The sequence below is a fragment of the Panthera pardus genome, unplaced genomic scaffold (genome assembly GCF_024362965.1).
Source record: "Panthera pardus isolate Hobbes unplaced genomic scaffold, ASM2436296v1 HiC_scaffold_27, whole genome shotgun sequence".
Classification (NCBI taxonomy): domain Eukaryota; kingdom Metazoa; phylum Chordata; class Mammalia; order Carnivora; family Felidae; genus Panthera; species Panthera pardus.
Window position 1 is genome coordinate 44,259,476 of NW_026526843.1, and position 18,557 is coordinate 44,278,032.

The 18,557-nt window shown below is 39.8% G+C and overlaps 2 protein-coding genes across 4 annotated transcripts in view; both read right to left on the minus strand.

Moving 5' to 3' along the window:
* Positions 1-56: 56 nt before the first annotated feature.
* Positions 57-1,615, minus strand: BEX3 (brain expressed X-linked 3). 2 transcript variants are annotated; one of them, XM_019431793.2, is made up of 3 exons: positions 1,503-1,615; positions 1,030-1,114; positions 57-623 (listed from the first exon to the last, which is right to left on the minus strand). In XM_019431793.2, the coding sequence occupies exon 3, from the start codon at positions 609-611 to the stop codon at positions 303-305; it is 309 nt and encodes a 102-aa protein (XP_019287338.1). In that variant the 5' UTR covers positions 612-623; positions 1,030-1,114; positions 1,503-1,615; the 3' UTR covers positions 57-302. The 2 variants fall into 2 exon arrangements, with proteins under 2 accessions (XP_019287338.1, XP_019287337.1); XM_019431792.2 differs by having other exon boundaries at positions 57-665.
* A 9,085-nt stretch (positions 1,616-10,700) lies between these two features.
* The window catches only part of TCEAL7 (transcription elongation factor A like 7), a 98,889-nt gene continuing 91,032 nt past the window's right edge, over positions 10,701-18,557 (minus strand). Inside the window, exon 5 of one of the 2 annotated variants that reach the window (XM_053891385.1) lies at positions 10,701-11,548. In XM_053891385.1, coding sequence (XP_053747360.1) covers positions 11,511-11,548 — 38 coding nt within the window. In that variant the 3' untranslated portion in view covers positions 10,701-11,510. Of the gene's footprint in view, positions 11,549-12,977; positions 14,270-18,557 lie in introns of those variants that run through there. The other variant, XM_053891386.1, reaches the window with a different exon arrangement.

Below are 18,557 nucleotides of genomic sequence, written 5' to 3' on the forward strand. Positions count from 1 at the left end.
CGGGGTCATATAATATATACATATGCTTTTAAATGAGACAATAATGAATGTATAGATTGCTTTTTAATTGCTTTATTAACTTTACACTTTTCCATGCAAATGGGTGACTCTACTGTTGACAGAAACTTAGGCTGGGTGCCAAGGCAATTTCCAATTGGAATCTGGTAACACAGAACCCACCTGACACATGGAAATTACGTAAGGTTCACAGCAAACGGATCAGTAAAGGTGTTATCAGGAAAATGCAAGGAGGAAGAAAATCGTGTGAATCACAGTATTAATCTCATGGAAAATGGCAGGAGTCAAGGCATAAGGCAAAATTCATCATGATGGTCATGGTGATTAGAGAGCTCCTCCATCAGGATACGCAGACAATTCCTCAACTGCAGCTCCCTAAGTTTTCTCCTGATTTCTCTCATCTCCTCCATGAACATTTCCATATCATCTCCATCTCCACCCATCCCATCATTGACCTGCCTATTGGGTATGGCCCATCGAAAATTAGGAGCAAGTCGGCGAGCCTGTCCCCGTCTATTATTTCCTGCAGGTTGGTGGCCTTCGCCCCCTCCCAAAGGGCGGTCTTCCTCTCCATTCTGCATGGGCTGCTCCATTTCTTGGTTTTCCTGGTGGATATTTGCCATGAGATTTTTTTCCTGGTTGTTTTTCTTTGAACACAAGTAAAACAAAGGCAAGGAGAGAGACTGAATGCTTGGTGTACTGACCAGCAGGATTCAGAGCTCTGATAGCAAAGGTGTTTTTTGTTTTGTTTTGTTTTTGTTTTTGTTTTTTTAATTTCCCCCACCTTAGGAGCTTCAGGCGTCCTCCAGGGGGCCTCCAATTCGAGCCCCTCGCTCCAGCTCTCTCCTTTCTCCCTCCCTCCCTTAAAGCCCACCATTTTTCCTTTCCCAGGATTCTTTCCCCGAGCTCCGCAGGCACCAAAATGGAGGACAGGGGACAGGGATGGGGGAATTGGGAGGGGATCTCAAACTGGGCTCTGCACCCGCCCCCCACGCTGTCCCCCGCACCGACCTGGGCCTATCCTTGCAGTCTCCTCCTTCACCCGATTCTCGCCGTGCGTGCGCCGCCGCGACACTTGACACCTAGACCCTCAGACCTGCAGAGGGCCGGGGTGAAGGGATCCTGGACTGTGGCGAAGCGTCTGGCGCCGACCAGCCACCACCTGGTCCCTTCAGGGTCCCGGACTGCCTGGCCACCCCCCATCCGCGTCTCCAGCCCCAACCCCTAGCCTCCCCCAGCCCGCCTCAGAGGTTCACCATTTTCCTGTACGAACTTGGAGGTGATTTCCCATCACTCTTAGTGGCTTGGCTGCCCTCCCGGCAGCTCCAGCACCCCCACCCCAGGGGGCCACTACTGATGTTCCCAAGAATGCTAAGTGTGGAGAAACCTGGCCGGGACCCGCTGCGCTGATCCTTTATGCCTCCCTGAGGGGTAGGCCTGCTGTTGTCGCCCTGGCGTTGGCGCGCGGGCCCTGGAGCCCTCACCTGCTCCGCTTTCCTTGGGCCCAGTGCCAGCCAGTCCGGCGCAGGACAGCGGGGAGCTGGTACCCAGATGGGAGTGACAACTGCACCGAAGTCTGCGTCGCTCTGCAGCTCCAGGTCACGTGAGGGCCCCGTGTCACCTATGAGCTCCCCCCGCCCCAACTCCCGCGGTTTGTGCGGCAGGAGTGCCCGCCCCCACCCCTTGCCGAGTGCACACGCACACGCAATCACCTCCGTCTGCTTCTGCGCAGAGCCCCAGCGCGCACCTTCCTGTCACTCAGCTTGGTCCTCTCCAATCTGAGGGCCCACTAGTGCCTCACCTTCCAGCGGTTGGAGTCAACCGTTCTCAGGTTACCCTGGCGGGTCTGCAACACTCGCCCTTCCCACTCCCGACTTGGCCAGGATTTATGCCCTTTCGGCCTGTTCCCTTCCCCTCACTGACCACACCCCCTCTTCCCCCACCAGCAACCCAGCAGTTGCAACTCCGCCGGGGGCCACCGCGCCCCCTGAATTCACACCTTTCCAGGAAATTTAGAAAGTGGGCTGGGGTGGGGAGGGAGCAAGGAACTTGTCAGAAAGAGAGCCAAAGAGAGTGAATTCTTCGGGAGAATTTCTCTTTATTTCCATTTGTAAAAAGTCAGCATACCACAAAAAATTAAAAATTGTAAGATTTCAGTTTTGAAAAAAAAAAATGCTTCATCGTGCAGAATGAAAAAGCCCCATTCATTACATTCACCTTTACCACACAAAATATTTTATCTGCGTTCCACACAACATTAACATCCGCTTTGAAACATACTACCTTGTTTCAAATTTTTACTTTGAAAAAAGTGGCATCAGTTGGTATTTTCAAAATGATCTGTAAATATTTAGGGAGAAGTCCAGTTGTCAGATATTGGTCATTTAATGTAAATTTGTGACGTTTTTGATACCATAGTCTTTGGAGAAAAGAAGCCTTTTAACTCCTTTCTTTTCTTTACTAACTTTCCAAACCATCCCTACAAATATCTCCTTAGAATAATCAGTAGTATACAATATGCAGAAACTACTTCCAAAGCCATCTGCCTTTTGATGTGTTTCAAAAAATATTAGAAATAAACAGAGGGTATGTGAAGCAACTTTAGACTGAAACTCACCTTGAGTGTAAATGTTCCTTTCTCCACCTTGAAGTAACTAAATAAATTTTATCACAGTTAGAAAACAGATAACTTTAGGAAAGCTGCATTTATTATAAAAATATTTAGTAGGTGTTAGTTGTGGTAAAGGAACCAAAAGTTATGTGCATTGAGGCAAGACAGGTCAGACAAGTGCTTACTGCCTCTGGTTTTGGTTCCAAACTCCTATGTAATCTCCTAGCCTGCTAAGCTAGTTGGGATATTGAATAAAGGAAGAGTATATGCCTAGTGCATACATAGTTTGAGGTTTTAGAGATATATACAATTACACATATGTACTTTTGGAGATATTTTTATATATAGCTTGTTGAAAAACAAAATTCAACCAAGTACATTTGAAGATTTAATTGGTTTTATTAAATAATTAAGAAGCATCTCAGCTAGCAAACAGAGGGGAGCTCCAATAGGCTACAGGAAAAGAAAGGTTTTTGAGGGCAGGATGGGAAAGTCCTAAACAGAAAAGGGGATTATTTTACTTGAAGCCACCTTCATTTGGAGACAAAAGGGTGTTAGTACATGGATTACCTGATTTTACTTTGGGAGGATGAAGAGGGTCCATGTGATGGATTACCTTATTGGTACTGACCAGAAAATTCCTGACAGACTGGTTAAAGGTTACATTCCTAGGGAGTCAAAACTGCAGTTAGGTTAGGTATTAATTCTTGGTTTACTGACTTGGGGCCTTAATCTAAGAGATGCCATTTGTGGCTTGTGGTTTTCTTTTTAACAAGTTCCAAAAGCTCAAATTACATAATCACACCCAAAAATGTCTTTTAAAGGAATGCTAGTGATTCCTGGATTCTGTTTAACAGTTCATAACTCTTCATACAGATAGGTCTATTAACGACATTGGCTGAAAGGATGCTGATTGAAAACATGAGCTGTGTGGTAAATCATATCTGCTACTTACTTGAAGTGTGACTTTTGATCAATTACTTATAAGGTCTCTGTGCTTCCTCTGTGAAACAGGGATTGTGGGAAGTAAATCACATATATCAAGTACTTATACAGAGCCTAATAAATCTTCAATAAAACTTGGCTTTTTTTTTTTACCATTATTAGATAGTTTCTAACAAGATTTGAGGAGTAGGCAGAGCATAATTCTTTCCTTAGCTAAATCCACTTGTCTTTAAAATCCACGAGGGCCCAAAACATGTCTTGCTTTATTCTACTTTGCATACCTAATGGCTTATAGGGTTCCTTGTACAAAGTAGGTGATTAGTGAATATTTGCTGACTGAATGCATCCACTACTGAGGCTAAGTAGTTCCTTTTCATTCAGGGGACTGTATTTAGAGCAATACAAAAAAGCTTTTATGAAAATTAGGAATTACCTAGAATGAATTCCTTGAAATAACTATTGACAATAAAGTTTAAAAAGAGGATTTTTATTTATCTCAGTGGCTAAATGCTGTGCTGTTGTCTTTTTGATCCATCTTGAATTCCTTTTGTTTGAAACTACTAAATTTTCTTAGATGAAAATAAACATTTATGTATTTTTCCAGATCAGATATTAAGCTACATGGGAGATTGGTTATAATGAAGTGATTTTTTTTTAAAACAATGCTTTTTTTTAAGTTTATTTATTTATTTTGGTGAGGAGGGATAGGAAGGGAGGGAGAGAGAGAGAGAATCCCAAGCAGTGACAGTGCAGAGCCTGATGCAGGGCTCGAACTCCTAAACCATGAGATCATGACCTGAGCCAAAATCAAGAGTCAGATGCTTAACCCTTAACCGACTGAGCCACCCAGCACCCCATAATGAACTGATGTTTTAAAGATAGGTGAAAAATGTCCTGGAAATGATGTTATCTTTACTAACATGTTGTGAGGTGTTGATTGAGATCTTTTCTTGTCCTTGGAATTGTCTTAGAATTTGGAGATAGCTAACAGCCTGCTGAGAACAAAATTTAAAATTTCCCAAGGCTGAGTTAGAAGGACACAAGAGTCTTAGTTAGAGACTCATGTGCCCTCAAGGACAGAGGGAGAATGAACTAGTTTTATCACTCTTACCCTGAAATAATAGAAAGGTAGTATTGTACTGGGAAAGAGGAGACTGGGTTCACATTTTGGGAAGTGCAATGTTTGTGGAAAGAACCTATCCCCTCTCCTTGTCTCCTGTGATTATGGTAGATGGTAAGGGAATAGAATCCCAAAAGAATTGCACATAAAGTTTAGGGATATCTACAAGATGGTAAGGTTTATTTCTCATTCCTCTGCTTTACCACTGGGATTTTGAGCTACCTACAAGCTACAAGGATACTGGAAATAACATTTTGGAAAGATGATGTGGTGGTATTGCCAGGTGGAAAAAGAGCTAGGATTGACCCCCTACCTAACTTCTCAATTCTGGAGAGGCATGAGAAATAAATCCTATCATGCCTACAGGCTCTAGGATTGGAACTAGGGAGGGGAATTATTTAGATACAGGCTTACCATAAACTGTTACAGAGTAGGGCAAAGAGACCTATGAATCACAGTAATGCCTTTCCAGGGTCATCAGCTAAGAGTCACATGCAAGGTATGTCCCAGTCTTCCAAGGTGCCAACAAAACCTAAGGAAGCTGCTTGGGTGTGAGTCCTCATCAGAAGGTTATATAGAAATTAAACTTGAGGGGTACCAGGGTGGCTCAGTCACTTAATTGTCAGACTCTTGATTTCGGCTCAGGTCATGATCTCACGGTTAGTGAGTTCAAGCCCCAGTTCATTGTGCTGACAGTGCAGAGCCTGCTTGGGATTCTGTCTCTCTCCCTCTCTCTACCCATCCTCATTGCTTGTGCACCTGTGTGTTCTCTCTCTCTCTCTCTCTCTCTCTCTCTCTCAAAATAAACAAACTTAAGAAAAAAACCTTGAGCCTCAGTGATGATTAATCACATAGGGACAGCAGTCTTACTAACTAGGTAGCCAGATAAAGAGTTGTCTTTGTATCCCCATCCTTCAAACTCAACTCATCTGAGTAAACACAAGGAAGGAGGGAGGGTGGTGATGGTTAATTTTATGTGTCATGACTAAGCCACAGGATGTCCATATGCCTGGTTAAACATTATTTCTGGGCATGTCTGTGAGGGTGTTTCTGGAAGAGGTTTGTAATTGAACTGGTGAACTGAGTAAAGCAGGTGGCCCTCACCAATGTGGGTGAGGACCAGCCAATCCACTGAGAGCCTGAACAGAACAGAAAGGAAGAGGAAGATTGAATTTGTTCTCTATCTGAATGCTTGAGCTGTGACACTGATCTTCTGCCCTTGGTGTTCCTGGTTGTGAGGACTTCTAATTCAGACTGGTATCTACACCTCAGCTCTCCAGATCTCAGGCCTTTGAACTACACTATTGGCTTTCCTGGCTCTCCAGGTTACAGACAGCACACTATGGGACTTCACAGCCTCCATATTCGTTGGAGCCAAGAACTTGTAATCAATCAATCAATCTCTATATCTACAGATATAACTGTAGATAGATATAGAAGATATAGATATAGATCTCCTACAGGGATGAGAAGGATTCTGAATTAAAACTGAGATTGGCATTTTAAAATACTTAGAGCCAAATTAAAAAAAAAAATAATGTTTATTTTTGAGACAGCGAGAGACAGAGTGCGAGTGGGGGAGAGGAAGAGAGAGAGGGAGACACAGAATCTGAAGCAGGCTCCAGGCTCTGAGCTGTCAGCAGAGAACCTGACACAGGGCTGGAACTCACAAAGAATGAGATCGTGACATAAGCAGAAGTTGGACGCTTAACCAACCGAGCCACCCATGCACCCCAAATTTTTAACAGTCCAACTGAGACTATTTTAGTAAGTAAAAGTGACTAAGAAGTTGGGGAACAGGATTAAGATGTAGTTAAAGAAGCCCATTGCCCAGTAGAAAGAGGGGAGGGGCTTGACAGAAAGAGCACGATTGAGACAGCTATTGGGGGGAAAAAACCTTGTTGTGTAATTTTGCCTTAAATAGTTTTCCCTTAATCAAATTGTGGAGATACTGGATTAGTATCCCATCAGAGAAAACTCTTTGCTGAAATATTTTTGCATGTTGCCATGATATAGCTCACATGTATTTGGCTGGAAATGCACCCAGTTGGATTGTAGTTAGTATCCTATTGTTCTCTCCTGGGTGAATTCCACACTTGGGAGATGGTAGTCTGAGACCTGGTGGACTCTGTGGGTATGGGTATCTCTGTTCCAGCCTAGAATAGTTCTGTCTTCCTGATGCTTCATTGCTGCAATCTTATTGTAGTTCTCTCATTTTCTCTAAATTTAAGCACTTATTGGGGCGCCTGGATGGCTCAGTGGATTAATCGTCCTACTTTGGCTCAGGTCATGATCTCGTGATTTGTGAGTTTGAGCCCTGCATCAGTCTCTGTGCTGACAGCTCAGAGCCTGGAGCCTGCTTCAGATTCTGTGTCTCCTTCTCTCTCTCTCTCTCAAAAATAAATAAACATTAAAAAAAATTAAAATAAATAAGTTTAAGCACTTATTAAATTGAAACTAAGTATTAAAAATATGGGAAATTATACCTACTCTAACTCTAACATCTCTATAAGTTATGGCCATTATAACTTTGATGCCAATAACTTTGAAGAATTGAGAATGGACCTGATGAAATTTTAAGGGTGCTACTGTAAGAATTTGGACCATTTGATAGGTAATGTATTCCATTCAAGAGATCTAATCTGAAATAATAATAAAGCTTTAAGGCTGAGATGTCTGAATGTGAAAGCAACAAATATACAGAACATCGTTATCTATTAGACAGCTGAGTTATATTATTCTTTTTATTTCAGAGACTGCAGATGATATCTTGAGACACCAAAGACCCATGGCCACTCACTCCTCTTATTTAAGACTCTGGTGGAAAATAAGTTATGTCCCAAATAGTTTCCTAAACTGATTAATTGAACTGGACTATGTGTGGGCCAAGAGAATTCCCTTGACCCTTCTAGTTTCAGACTTCCACTAGCATCATTCCTACTTTCCCCTAGACTTGTGGATGAACTTAGAGGAGTATCAGGAAACTTACACATCAATGTTCATGAGGTGAATTTACCTTGCCTTGCTGTTGATAGTCCTATGTAAATTCTGCTGATAATACAATTTTAGCACCTAGCAAGGTCATAGTGCCCAGTAGACCCTTTTGGTTCAGGGGTTGTAACTCATATGGTCACAGATAAGTGAAGCCAGCTGAGCAGGAATCTGGTTAAACTGGAGGAAAAAAAAATTCTTTTTTTTTCCCATGAGATAGGAGAAATACAAAAATTTACATGAATTCCCACCCCCTCCCCCCACCAAATGAACTGCTAAGTTAAAACTCTGCATTTGTTTTCTCACCTTTTCTCACACTTGCCCAATTCCATTTGGCTGACTTGAATAATACATTGGCTTCTTTACTGTTGTGTGCCTGTGGCTATCATGTGCAGCATGACACGTATCTCTTCCAATTTGCTATTGATAGGTAACAACTTCCCCAACATTCACTGGTGTAAACTATAACTGATGTTTATGCTCACAGATACTGTGAGTCAGAAGTTCAGAAAATACATATTAGGGACTACTCTGCTTTAGGACGTCTGTGGCCTCAACTAGGATGGCTTGGCTGAGGGTAATTTGAAAGGCTGTAGATGACTCAACAGCTGGATCCTGGAACAGCTGAGACTGAGATGGCTTAAGGACAGGTTCAAGTGGGACTGTCAACCAAAGTTTCCACATACAGCCTATCCAACATGGCCATCTCAGGGCTTTTAAAGCAAATCTTCCCTGTAAACAAGGTGGAAGCTATACGGCCTTTTATGACCTAAACTTGGAAGTCACATAGGATCAAATTCTGTACTCCACTGGTCAAAACAATCATAAGTCCTCTTGTCAGATTCAAGAGGAAGGACTATAGATTCCAACTTTTGATAGGAGGGATGCCAAATAATCTGTAGCCATGTTCTAAAACCATCACATACCTTACTGATATGTGCCTCTTACAATCCCTTTCTTACCCTCCAGCTAGACAAGGCAGCCAATGTGTTAAGTGACACTTGTTTGATTACAATTATTTAGTACAAAATAAGTTTTGTGTAGGACCTAAAATGGAATTTCCACACCTTGTTCCACCCATATTTTTCCTGTCTTAAGGATTTCTAAGAAATTAATTTTTACAAGAAAAAAAGTTTAGGATGTTTGTCCACAATTATTCACCTGTGTACCAATTAGGTACTGATGTACAATGTCATCAGAAAGGATTGGAAATAGAATGAAATAAACTGTAAGGCCAAAAGAATGGATTAGCAGACTTATAGAACATTGGATTTTATAGTCATGTCTTCTATGCCTTTGCCCAATTTTGGAATTACAGAGTATGATTTACAGTATCACTAGCAGTCCTAAGCTTTCACAAATTATGTATCGTCAAAACTGTAACAACTTTAGAATTATTTTCATCCAAGAGCCTATTTTAGAAATTGGGAAACTGAGATACAGAAAAATTAAGAGGCTTGCCTCGGTTTACCAAAGAAAATAGTGGCAGAACTAGAAATAGAGCCACCTATGATTTCTTGGCTAATACTATTTATTTGTTTCTACACACACACACACACACACACACACACACACACAAAATCACATACACACACATATCATATATCTTACAGGTTTATACCTAATGTATATAAAAATCAAAAGAAAATTTATTTATAATTGCTTTTGGCTTTTGTGGTGATGGGTGATAAGCCAAAGTCCTAAATATTCTAATTTATGATTATCCACATTTTCCAAATATTCTATAATAAATTAGGTAGATGTGAGAATAAGCAAGAAATTCTTTTTAAAGACTAGTAAAACTGGTAATTTTTATGTGTTGGTAGTTGATTTTTTATATATCTTTAATTAAAGAGTAAACTCTCTCTTTATCACACACATGCAGGCACACCTCTTCTTACCCTCCCTTTCTCCTCCCTCCTTTATACCTGTTCCCTACCTCCTGAGTCAGGGGCTACACTTCCCATCATGAATCTGACACTCAGGAATTAGTAGCATGACAGTATCTTTCTTGTACTATATTTTATACTTAGAAACCTATGCCTAGCGACTTGGTGCCCCTACTCCTCCCTCATCTCCAACCATTTAGTTGTCCTCGTCTTTGAGATTAAAGGTGTATTTCTGATGCTGGTCGTCAGGTGTTGATTACTCCTATCTTCTAAATTATCTTCAAGGAAAATGTAACCTTTTTATGAGTAGAATAAAATATCATTAATTATTTTTCTTTTAAATTTAGGTTTAGAAATAGCATGTATAGAATTATCCTACTTTTCTCAAATGTACATAGTGGTGAAAATAAACAGTACTTCTATAAATGGTGATATATGCCAGGCATTGTTGTGTGTGTGTGTGTGTGTGTGTGTGTGTGTATATATATTCATTATTTTATTCTCTCCCAAATCCTATGAGGTAGGTGCTAATACTATCCTCCATTTTATAAATAAGGGAATTTCAGGACAGCAAGGCTAAACAACAGATAAGAAATAATAGAGAAGGAATTCAAATTCATATAGCCTATTTCCTAAATCCATGCTGTTAACCTCTACTCAGTTTCATTTACTAATAAATCCCAAATCTATATCTCATTCATTCTTTTATCCATCTATTGTTTGAGCCTTTTTCTATGCTAGACACTGCCTGCCCATTTCATGTCTCAATCTCAGTACCATATTTAGGAGTACTGATTCCTGGGACTTAGCACTTTCCACGTAAGAAAAATATAAGAACAAGGGGCATCTGGGTGGCTTCCAACGGTTGAGCACCCTATTCTTGATTTTGGCTCAGGTCATGATCTTGCAGTTCTGGGAGTTCAAGCACCACTTCAGGCTCCACGCTGACAGTGTGGAGACTACTTGGGATTCTCTCTCTCTCTCTCTCTCTCTCTCTCTCTCTCTCTCTCCCTTTCTTTCTGTCCCTTCCCTGCTTGCACACACAAGTTCTTTTTCTCTCTCAAAATAAATAAACTTTTAAAAGTAAAACTTTAAAAATATAAGAACTATGCTTTCAGTTCAACCATCATTTTAAAAATATTTATTTATTTATTTTGAGAAAGAGTGAGATAGAGAGTGAGCAGGGGAGGGGCAGAGAGAGATCGAGACAGAGAATCCCAAGCAGGCTCTGCACTGCCATCATGGGGCTGGACACAGGGCTCAAACTCACCAACCATGAGATCATGACCTGAGCCAATATAAAGAGTTGGACAATTAACCAACTGAGCCACCCAGGCACCCCAGTTCAACCATAATTTATTGAGCATCTACTATGTGCTAGGCAAGGCCCTGGAGATATAAAAGAGAACACAGTAGATATAGCCTTTATATTCTTTTGGAGTTCATGATTTAATGGGAGGAGGCCAGAGGAAGAGTGTAGTAAGTACTGAAGGGGCAGTTGGAGCCCTGAGTATGAGAACTTAATCCAGTTCCCAGGGAAGTTTTCCAGGAAGAAGCAATGTGTAGAAGGTCAGTTTCTGGCATGACAGCATGAAGAGCTCTGGTGACCTACTCTCCAGTGAAACTGGTGAAAATTATAAAAAGGGGATATTCTAGAGTGTTCACTGTGAGAATCTCCAGGTGAGTGCAGTTGAGAGGGGAGTGTTCTCTCCTTCCAACCAGCCCTCACTGATGGAATGGGGGTTGTCCCGTGGGTGTGACACAATTGAGAATACAAGTGCCCTATTTGCTTTTGGCTTGGCTCAAGGTATGGTTTCACACTATGAAAAGTAAGCCTCAGGCTGCTGAGAGAACCTCAGGCTGCTGTTTCCTATCTCCACTGAGACATTAGCTCTTAAAGCAGAAGTGTCATTCTGAAAGAAGAATGCCATTGTCCTCACTCCCAGATCCAGAGTCCAGGTGCAGAGGTTTTGCCTGGGAAGAGAAAAAAATCATAAAGCTTATAGGTTCTAACATTTTCCTGATGAAACTTACTTAATTTTGAACAGAGCATGGAGAGATTCAAGCCACGAGTGCTCTAAAAACTGATGGTTATGGCGGAGGCATTTGGGAAGTGATTAATATATTCAATGAAGATACCAGTTAACTGTGGCCTGGCTATATTGTTTTAAAGAGCCACAGAAGGACATGGTTGGGAAGAGTCTTCCTCCTTGGATTGGAACAAATATCAAACACTGACCTTTGGAACTCTTCCTTCAAAGGAACCCAATTTGATTCAATTAGTCTACAGAGCAATTGATGCCCAAAGGCATTATTGAAAAAGAATACATTAATCAACTGGAAATTAGAGGAGCCTAACATCTGGGTATGGTCAGGGCTGCGGCCTTCACAAGTGCTTCTCAGTTGCCTACCCCACCTTTACTTAGGTGAGACAGGATGGATAGAGGGGATTGGAGTTGGATATTTCCCTTCCTCCATGTCAGCTGGGCTTTGATAAAATTCTAGTAGGTTAGAATTCTAGTAGGTTAGGCTTGGTGAAACAGTTTCTCTTGAGGGAAAGCCTTCTTACAAAGACTAGAATGCTCCAGATGTTTTAAAAACAGCTACCTTTTGAAGCTCCAGGGTGGCTTAGTCGGTTAAGCATCCGACTTCAGCTCATGTCATGATCTCGTGGTTCATGAGTGCAAGCCCCACATCAAGCTCTGTGCTGACAGCTCAGGGCCTGAAGCCTGTTTTGGATTCTGTGTCTTCCTCTCTAGGCCCCTTGCCTTCTCACACTCTTTCTCTCTCTCTCTCAAAATAAATAAACATCAAAAATAAAAAAAAATAAAAAAAAACCAGCTACTTTTCCTCTCCCTTTGCCAGAAGCACAAGAGGATATTCTAGAGTCTTCACTGTGAGAACCTCCCAGGGCTTCTGGAGGTAAAACTCATAAAAGTGTGGAAGCACCCCCTAAGACTAGGCCTCTCTGGACATGTCCACATTGAACTTCTGGCAATTTGTTGATTTTAGTTTAGGTTTTCCTACCTCAGTACTGGTTTCTTGGAGAAGTTTCTGTTCATGGATTTTGTGCCAACAAATTATAATTCTCTGTATTTGCCTGTCTGTGTCTCCTTTTTCGGAGCAATGATTTGCTCAGTGACCTCAATTCTCTAATGGATCTAAGAAGAGTAGTTGTTTTTCAGTTTGTTCAGTGTTTTACTGGTTGTTAGGATGGAGCGATGGCTTCCAAGTTCTTGGAATTTGTTCCGATTTGTTTCCAATGCCAGAACAAAAGCCAGAAGCAAGAGGGACATTTTATAATGACAAGACTCAAACCAAAAGGAATATATAACAATTATAAGCAACAAAATACATGAGGCAAAAAGTGACAAAAATGAAGGGAAAATAGACAATTCAACAATAATAGTTGGGAGACTTTAATACCCCACTTTTGATAATAAATAGACCAAATGGGAAGAAGATCAACCAGGAAATAAAAGACTTGAGAACACCATGTACTAACTAGACCTAATAGATATGTTGAATATCCCACTCAACAACAGCATAATGCACATTCTTTTAAATACACATGGAACATTATTCATGGTAGACCACGTGATAGGCCATAAAACAAACCTCAAATAAATTTAACGGTTAGGAATGATACAAGATATGTTCTTTGACCACAACTGAATAATATTTCATATCAATAACAGAAAAAATTTGGAAACTCATGGATATCTCGACATTAAGCAAAACACTCTTAAATGGCCAGTGCATCAAACAACAAATCAAAAAGGAAATCAGAAAATACTTTGAAATGAATGAAAATGAGACACAACATACAGCATATCAAAGCTTATGGAATGGAACTTTGGTATCATAATATACAATATTCCAAACTTCTGGGATGGAGCTTAGAGGGAAATATATAGTTTTAAATGTCTATATTAAAAAAGAAGAAAGGTCTCAAATCAAAATCCTAACTTTCCACCTTAAGACACTGGGGAAAAAAAAGAGCAAACTAAACATAAAGCAAGTAGAAAGTGGGATAATAATAAGTAGAGCATGAATTAATGAGATGGAGAATGGAACAAGTAGAGAAAACTAGTGAAACCAAAACTGGTTCTTTGAAAAGATCAATAATATTGACAAACTTTAGCTAGACTGATGGAGGTAGGGGTGGGGAGAGAGAGAGGAGAGAGAGAGAGAACTCCATTTACTAGAATCAGAAATTTAAAAAAAGGTCATGACTACTGACCTTATCGATATGAAAAAGGATCATAAAGGAATAATGTAAAATACTGTATTCCATTATATTAGATAACTTAGGTGAAATGGACAAATTACCAGAAATACACAAACTGCCAAAACTATCTCAAGAAAAAATAGATAATCTGAAGAAATTTATAGCAAGTGAAGAGATTGAATAAGTAATAATAATAATAATAATAATAATAAAACTACCCACAAGGAAAATGTAGGCTTACATGTCTTCACTACTGAATTCTACCAAACATTTAAAGAATCTTTTGGGGCACCTGGGTGGCTCAGTTGGTTAAGCATCCGACCTCAGCTCAGGTCATGATCTCTCACTCCATGAGTTTGAGCCCCACATCGGGCTCTGTGCTGACAGCTCAGAGCCTGGAGGCTGCTTCGGATTCTGTGTCTCTCTCTCTCTCTTCCCCTCCCCTGCTCATGCTCTGTCTCTCTCTGTCTCAAAAATAAAAATAAAAACATTTAAAAAAATAAAGAAGAATCTTTCACAGACTCTTCCAAAAAATAGAAAATGAAAGAATATAGCTCTCATTTTATGAGATCAGTATTACACTAATACCAGACAAAACCAGACAAAGACATGACAAGAAAAACTATCGACCAGAATCTCTTATAGAAATGGATACAAAAATCCCCCAACGAAATATGAGGAAAACAATCCTGGTAACATAAAAAAGCAATTACCCATCACGACTACATGGGATTTATCCCAGAATGCAAGGTTGGTTTAACATCCTTAAATCAGGAACCTCCTCAACATGATAAAGGGCATCCATTACCAAAACCACAGCTGGCCTCAGATTTAGTGCTGAATATACTGGATGCCTTACCCGTAGGATCAGGAACAAGACAAAGATGTGTGTTCTCACCATTTCTATTTAACATTGCACTGAAGGTTTTAGCCAGGGCAATTAGTCAAGAAAAACAAATGAAAAGCATCCAGATTGAAAAATAAGAAGTAGAACTATATTTACAGATGACATGATCTTTTACATAGAAAGTTTTATGGGAACCACTGATAAACTAATAGAACAAGTAACTTCAGCATGGTTGTAGGATGCAAGGTCAATATACTAAACTCAGTTACGTTTCTATACACTTGCAATGAACAATCTGAAAAGGAAATTAAGACAATTCTATGTATACTAGCATCAAAAGAATAAAATACTTAGAAATAAATTTAATAAGGAAAGTCCAAAATTTATATTTTGAATACTGCAAAACATTATTGAAAGAAATTAAAGAAGATGGGGTGCCTCGTTGGCTCAGTCAGAAAAGCATGCAACTCGATCTCGTGGGTCATGAGTTCGAGCCCCATGTTGGATGTAGAGATTACCAAAAAATGAATATATAAAATTTGGGGCACCTGGCTGGCTCTGTTGGTAGAACATGTGACTCTTGATCTCACAGACATGAGTTCAAGCCCACACTAGTCATAGAGCTTACTTAAGGAAAAAAAAAAAACAAACATGCAATTAAATGGAAAAAGGTATCCCATGTTCATGAATTCAAAATGTTTTTAAAAAAATTTTAATGTTTATTTTTGAGAGAGAGACACAGTGCACGAGTGGGGGAGGGGCAGAGAGTGAGGAAGACACAGAATCTGAAGCAGGCTCCAGGCTCTAGACTGTCAGCACAGAGCCTGATGCGGGGCTCAAACTCACAAACTGCAAGATCATGACCTGAGCTGAAGTCGGACGCTTAACTGACTGAGCCACCCAGGAGCCCCTGGATTTAAAAATTTAATACTGTTAAAATGGCAATACTCCCCAAATTGATCTACAGATTCAGTGCAATGCCTTTCAGAATCCCATCTGATTACTTTGTACAAGTTGATGGACTGATTCTAAAATTTATGGCATTGCAAGGAACCTTAAATAGCCAAAACAATCTTGGAAAACAGTAAAGTACATCAAACCATTTTCTGGTTTTGAAGCTTACTACAAAGCAGTGATAATCAAGACCATGTGATACTCATACAAGATAGACATATAGGTCAGTGGGATTGAACCAAGAGTGCAGAAATAAAACCATGTGTCAGCCAATTTTGAACAAAAGTGCCAAAACCATTCAATGGAAAAAAAATCTTCCTTTCACAAATAATGCTAGAACAATTAGATAGTGACTTGCAAACTAATAAAATTAGAAACCTATCTCACAGGATACACAAAAAAATTAAGTAAAAATAAATCAGAGATCTAAATATAAAATATAAAATAATACAACTATTAGAAAAAAACATAGGGGCGCCTCGGTGGCTCAGTTGGTTGAGCAACCAACTTCGGCTCAGGTCATGATCTCATGGTTTGTGAGTTCGAGCCCTGCGTCAGATTCTGTGCTGACAGCTCAGAGCCTGGAGCCTGCTTCTGATTCTGTGTCTTCCTCTCTCTCTGCCCCTCCCCGACTCATGCTCTGTCTGTCTCTGTCTCAGAAATAAATAAACATTAAAAAAATTGTTTAAAAAAAACATAGGGTAAATCTTCATGACCTTTGATATGGCAAAGGATTCTTAGATATGACACCAAAAGCATGACCAACAAAAGAAAAACTACATTGAACTTCATCAAAACTAAAATCTTTGAGCATCAAAGTACACCATCTGGAATGTGAAAAGCCAACCCCACAGAATGGGAGAAAATATATACAGGTCATATATTTGATACGAACTTGTAAATGAAATAAAAACTTGTAACTCAATAATAAAAAGGCAAACATCCCAATTTAAAATGGGCAAAGTATTTGAGTAGACATTTTTCCAAATAAGATATACAAATGGCCAATAAACACATGAAGAAATTTTCAACATCATTAGTCATCAGGGAAATGCAAATCAAAACCACAATGAGATACCATTTCACCCATTAAAATGGCTAGAATCAAAAAGTCAGATAATAAAAAGTGTTCTTAATAATATGGGGAAATTGGAACCCTTACACACTGCTGATGGGAATGTCAAATGTTCAGCCATTTTAGAAAACAGTATAGCAATTCCTGAAACAATTAAGCACGGAATTACTGTATGATCCAGCAATTAAATTCCCAGATATCTACCCAAGTGAAATAAGAACATGAGTCCTCATAAAACTTGTTCATAGCAGCACTATTCATAATAAGCAAAAGATGGAAACAGTCCAAATATCCATCAATGGATTAATGGGTAAACAAAATGTGGCATATCCATACAATAGAATATTGTTCAGCCATAAAAAGAAATTGCTGCACAATTGATGAACCTTGAAAACATATGCTCAGTAAAAGAAGCCAGTCACAAAGACATTTTATACAAGCACACTCTTATGAAATGTCCAAGATAGGGAAATATATAGAGTCTGAATGTAGATTAGTATTTTCTTAGAGCTGGAGGGACAGAGACATGGGAGGAGGGGTCATAGCTAAGGTTATGGTGTTTGTTTTTGACTTGAAAATGTTCTAAAATTGACTATGGTGATAGTTGCACATATCTAAATATAGTAAAAACCACTGAATTGTACACTTTAAGTAGGTGAATTGTCTGGTATGTGAATTATATCTCAATAAAAAAAGTTTTTAAAAAAGAAGTAAGATCCATTCTGAGGTGGATGAGTAAGGCTTATCCAGGCTAAGTGTGTGAGGAGTGATTGAGAGAATGCTTCAGTCAGGGAGAACTGTGGGAAACAAGATAAGGACTCAAAAGGGCATGGACCTTTGAAGAAATAACAGGAATTCTTTCAGCATCACAATGATGTTGGATGATGTTGTTGTTGTTAATATTTATTAAATACCAACTGTTACAGAGTAAATATTAGGAGCAAGGGCTTTGATCTTAGGCAGGCAGTGATTGCATTTAATAGCTGGGTGACCTTGGCCAAGACACTTTCTCTTAGCTTCACTTTCATTTTTTATTAAGTAGTAGGCTAATGATATAACATCTGGAAAAGACTGAGAGTTCATGGAAGGGAAAAGGACTCTAGGTCCAAGAAAAAAATTTGACAGTTACAAAGCAAGGATGGTACAATTATCCATTAGGAGAAATTTTTAAAAATAATTATTTCTTAAAAACCCAGATAGCAGGAAGCTTGGTGAGATATCAAAATGCCATTTAAAAAGACATGATCGGGGCGCCTGGGTGGCTCAGTCGGTTGAGCGACCGACTTCGGCTCAGGTCATGATTTCAGGGTTTGTGAGTTCAAGCCCCACGTTGGGCTCTGTGCTGACAGCTCAGAGCCTGGAGCCTGCTTCTGATTCTGTGTCTCCCTCTCTCTCTGCCCCTCCCCCACTCATGCTCTGTCTCTCTCTGTCTCAGAAATAAATAAACATTAAAAAAATTTAATAAAAAAAAGACATGATCACTCCTTTTAGTGAGCTAAAGGGCTTCATTTTGATGTTTGTGGGTATGGATATGTATGTGTGTGTATGTATTTTTATACTATATCTCCTGTCCTTCATTTTTCTTTTAATCACAGCATAGTGAACGTGTAGTACATATGGATCTACCTTATTCCTTTAAAGATTCTTTACCCACATTGTACTGAAAATACTGCAGGGAGGGGGATGCAGGCAATATATTTGAATAGACATTTCTCAAAGTAAAATGTACAAATGGCTAATAAGTACACAAAAGACACTCCATACCCAAATTATCCATCAAATGATGCAGCTGTTTTTGCTAAGGCCGTTGCAAAACGCTGGTGTCAGAGCATCAAATAACTGCTTTTGGACACTGTTATGTGTGAGATGCCCCACC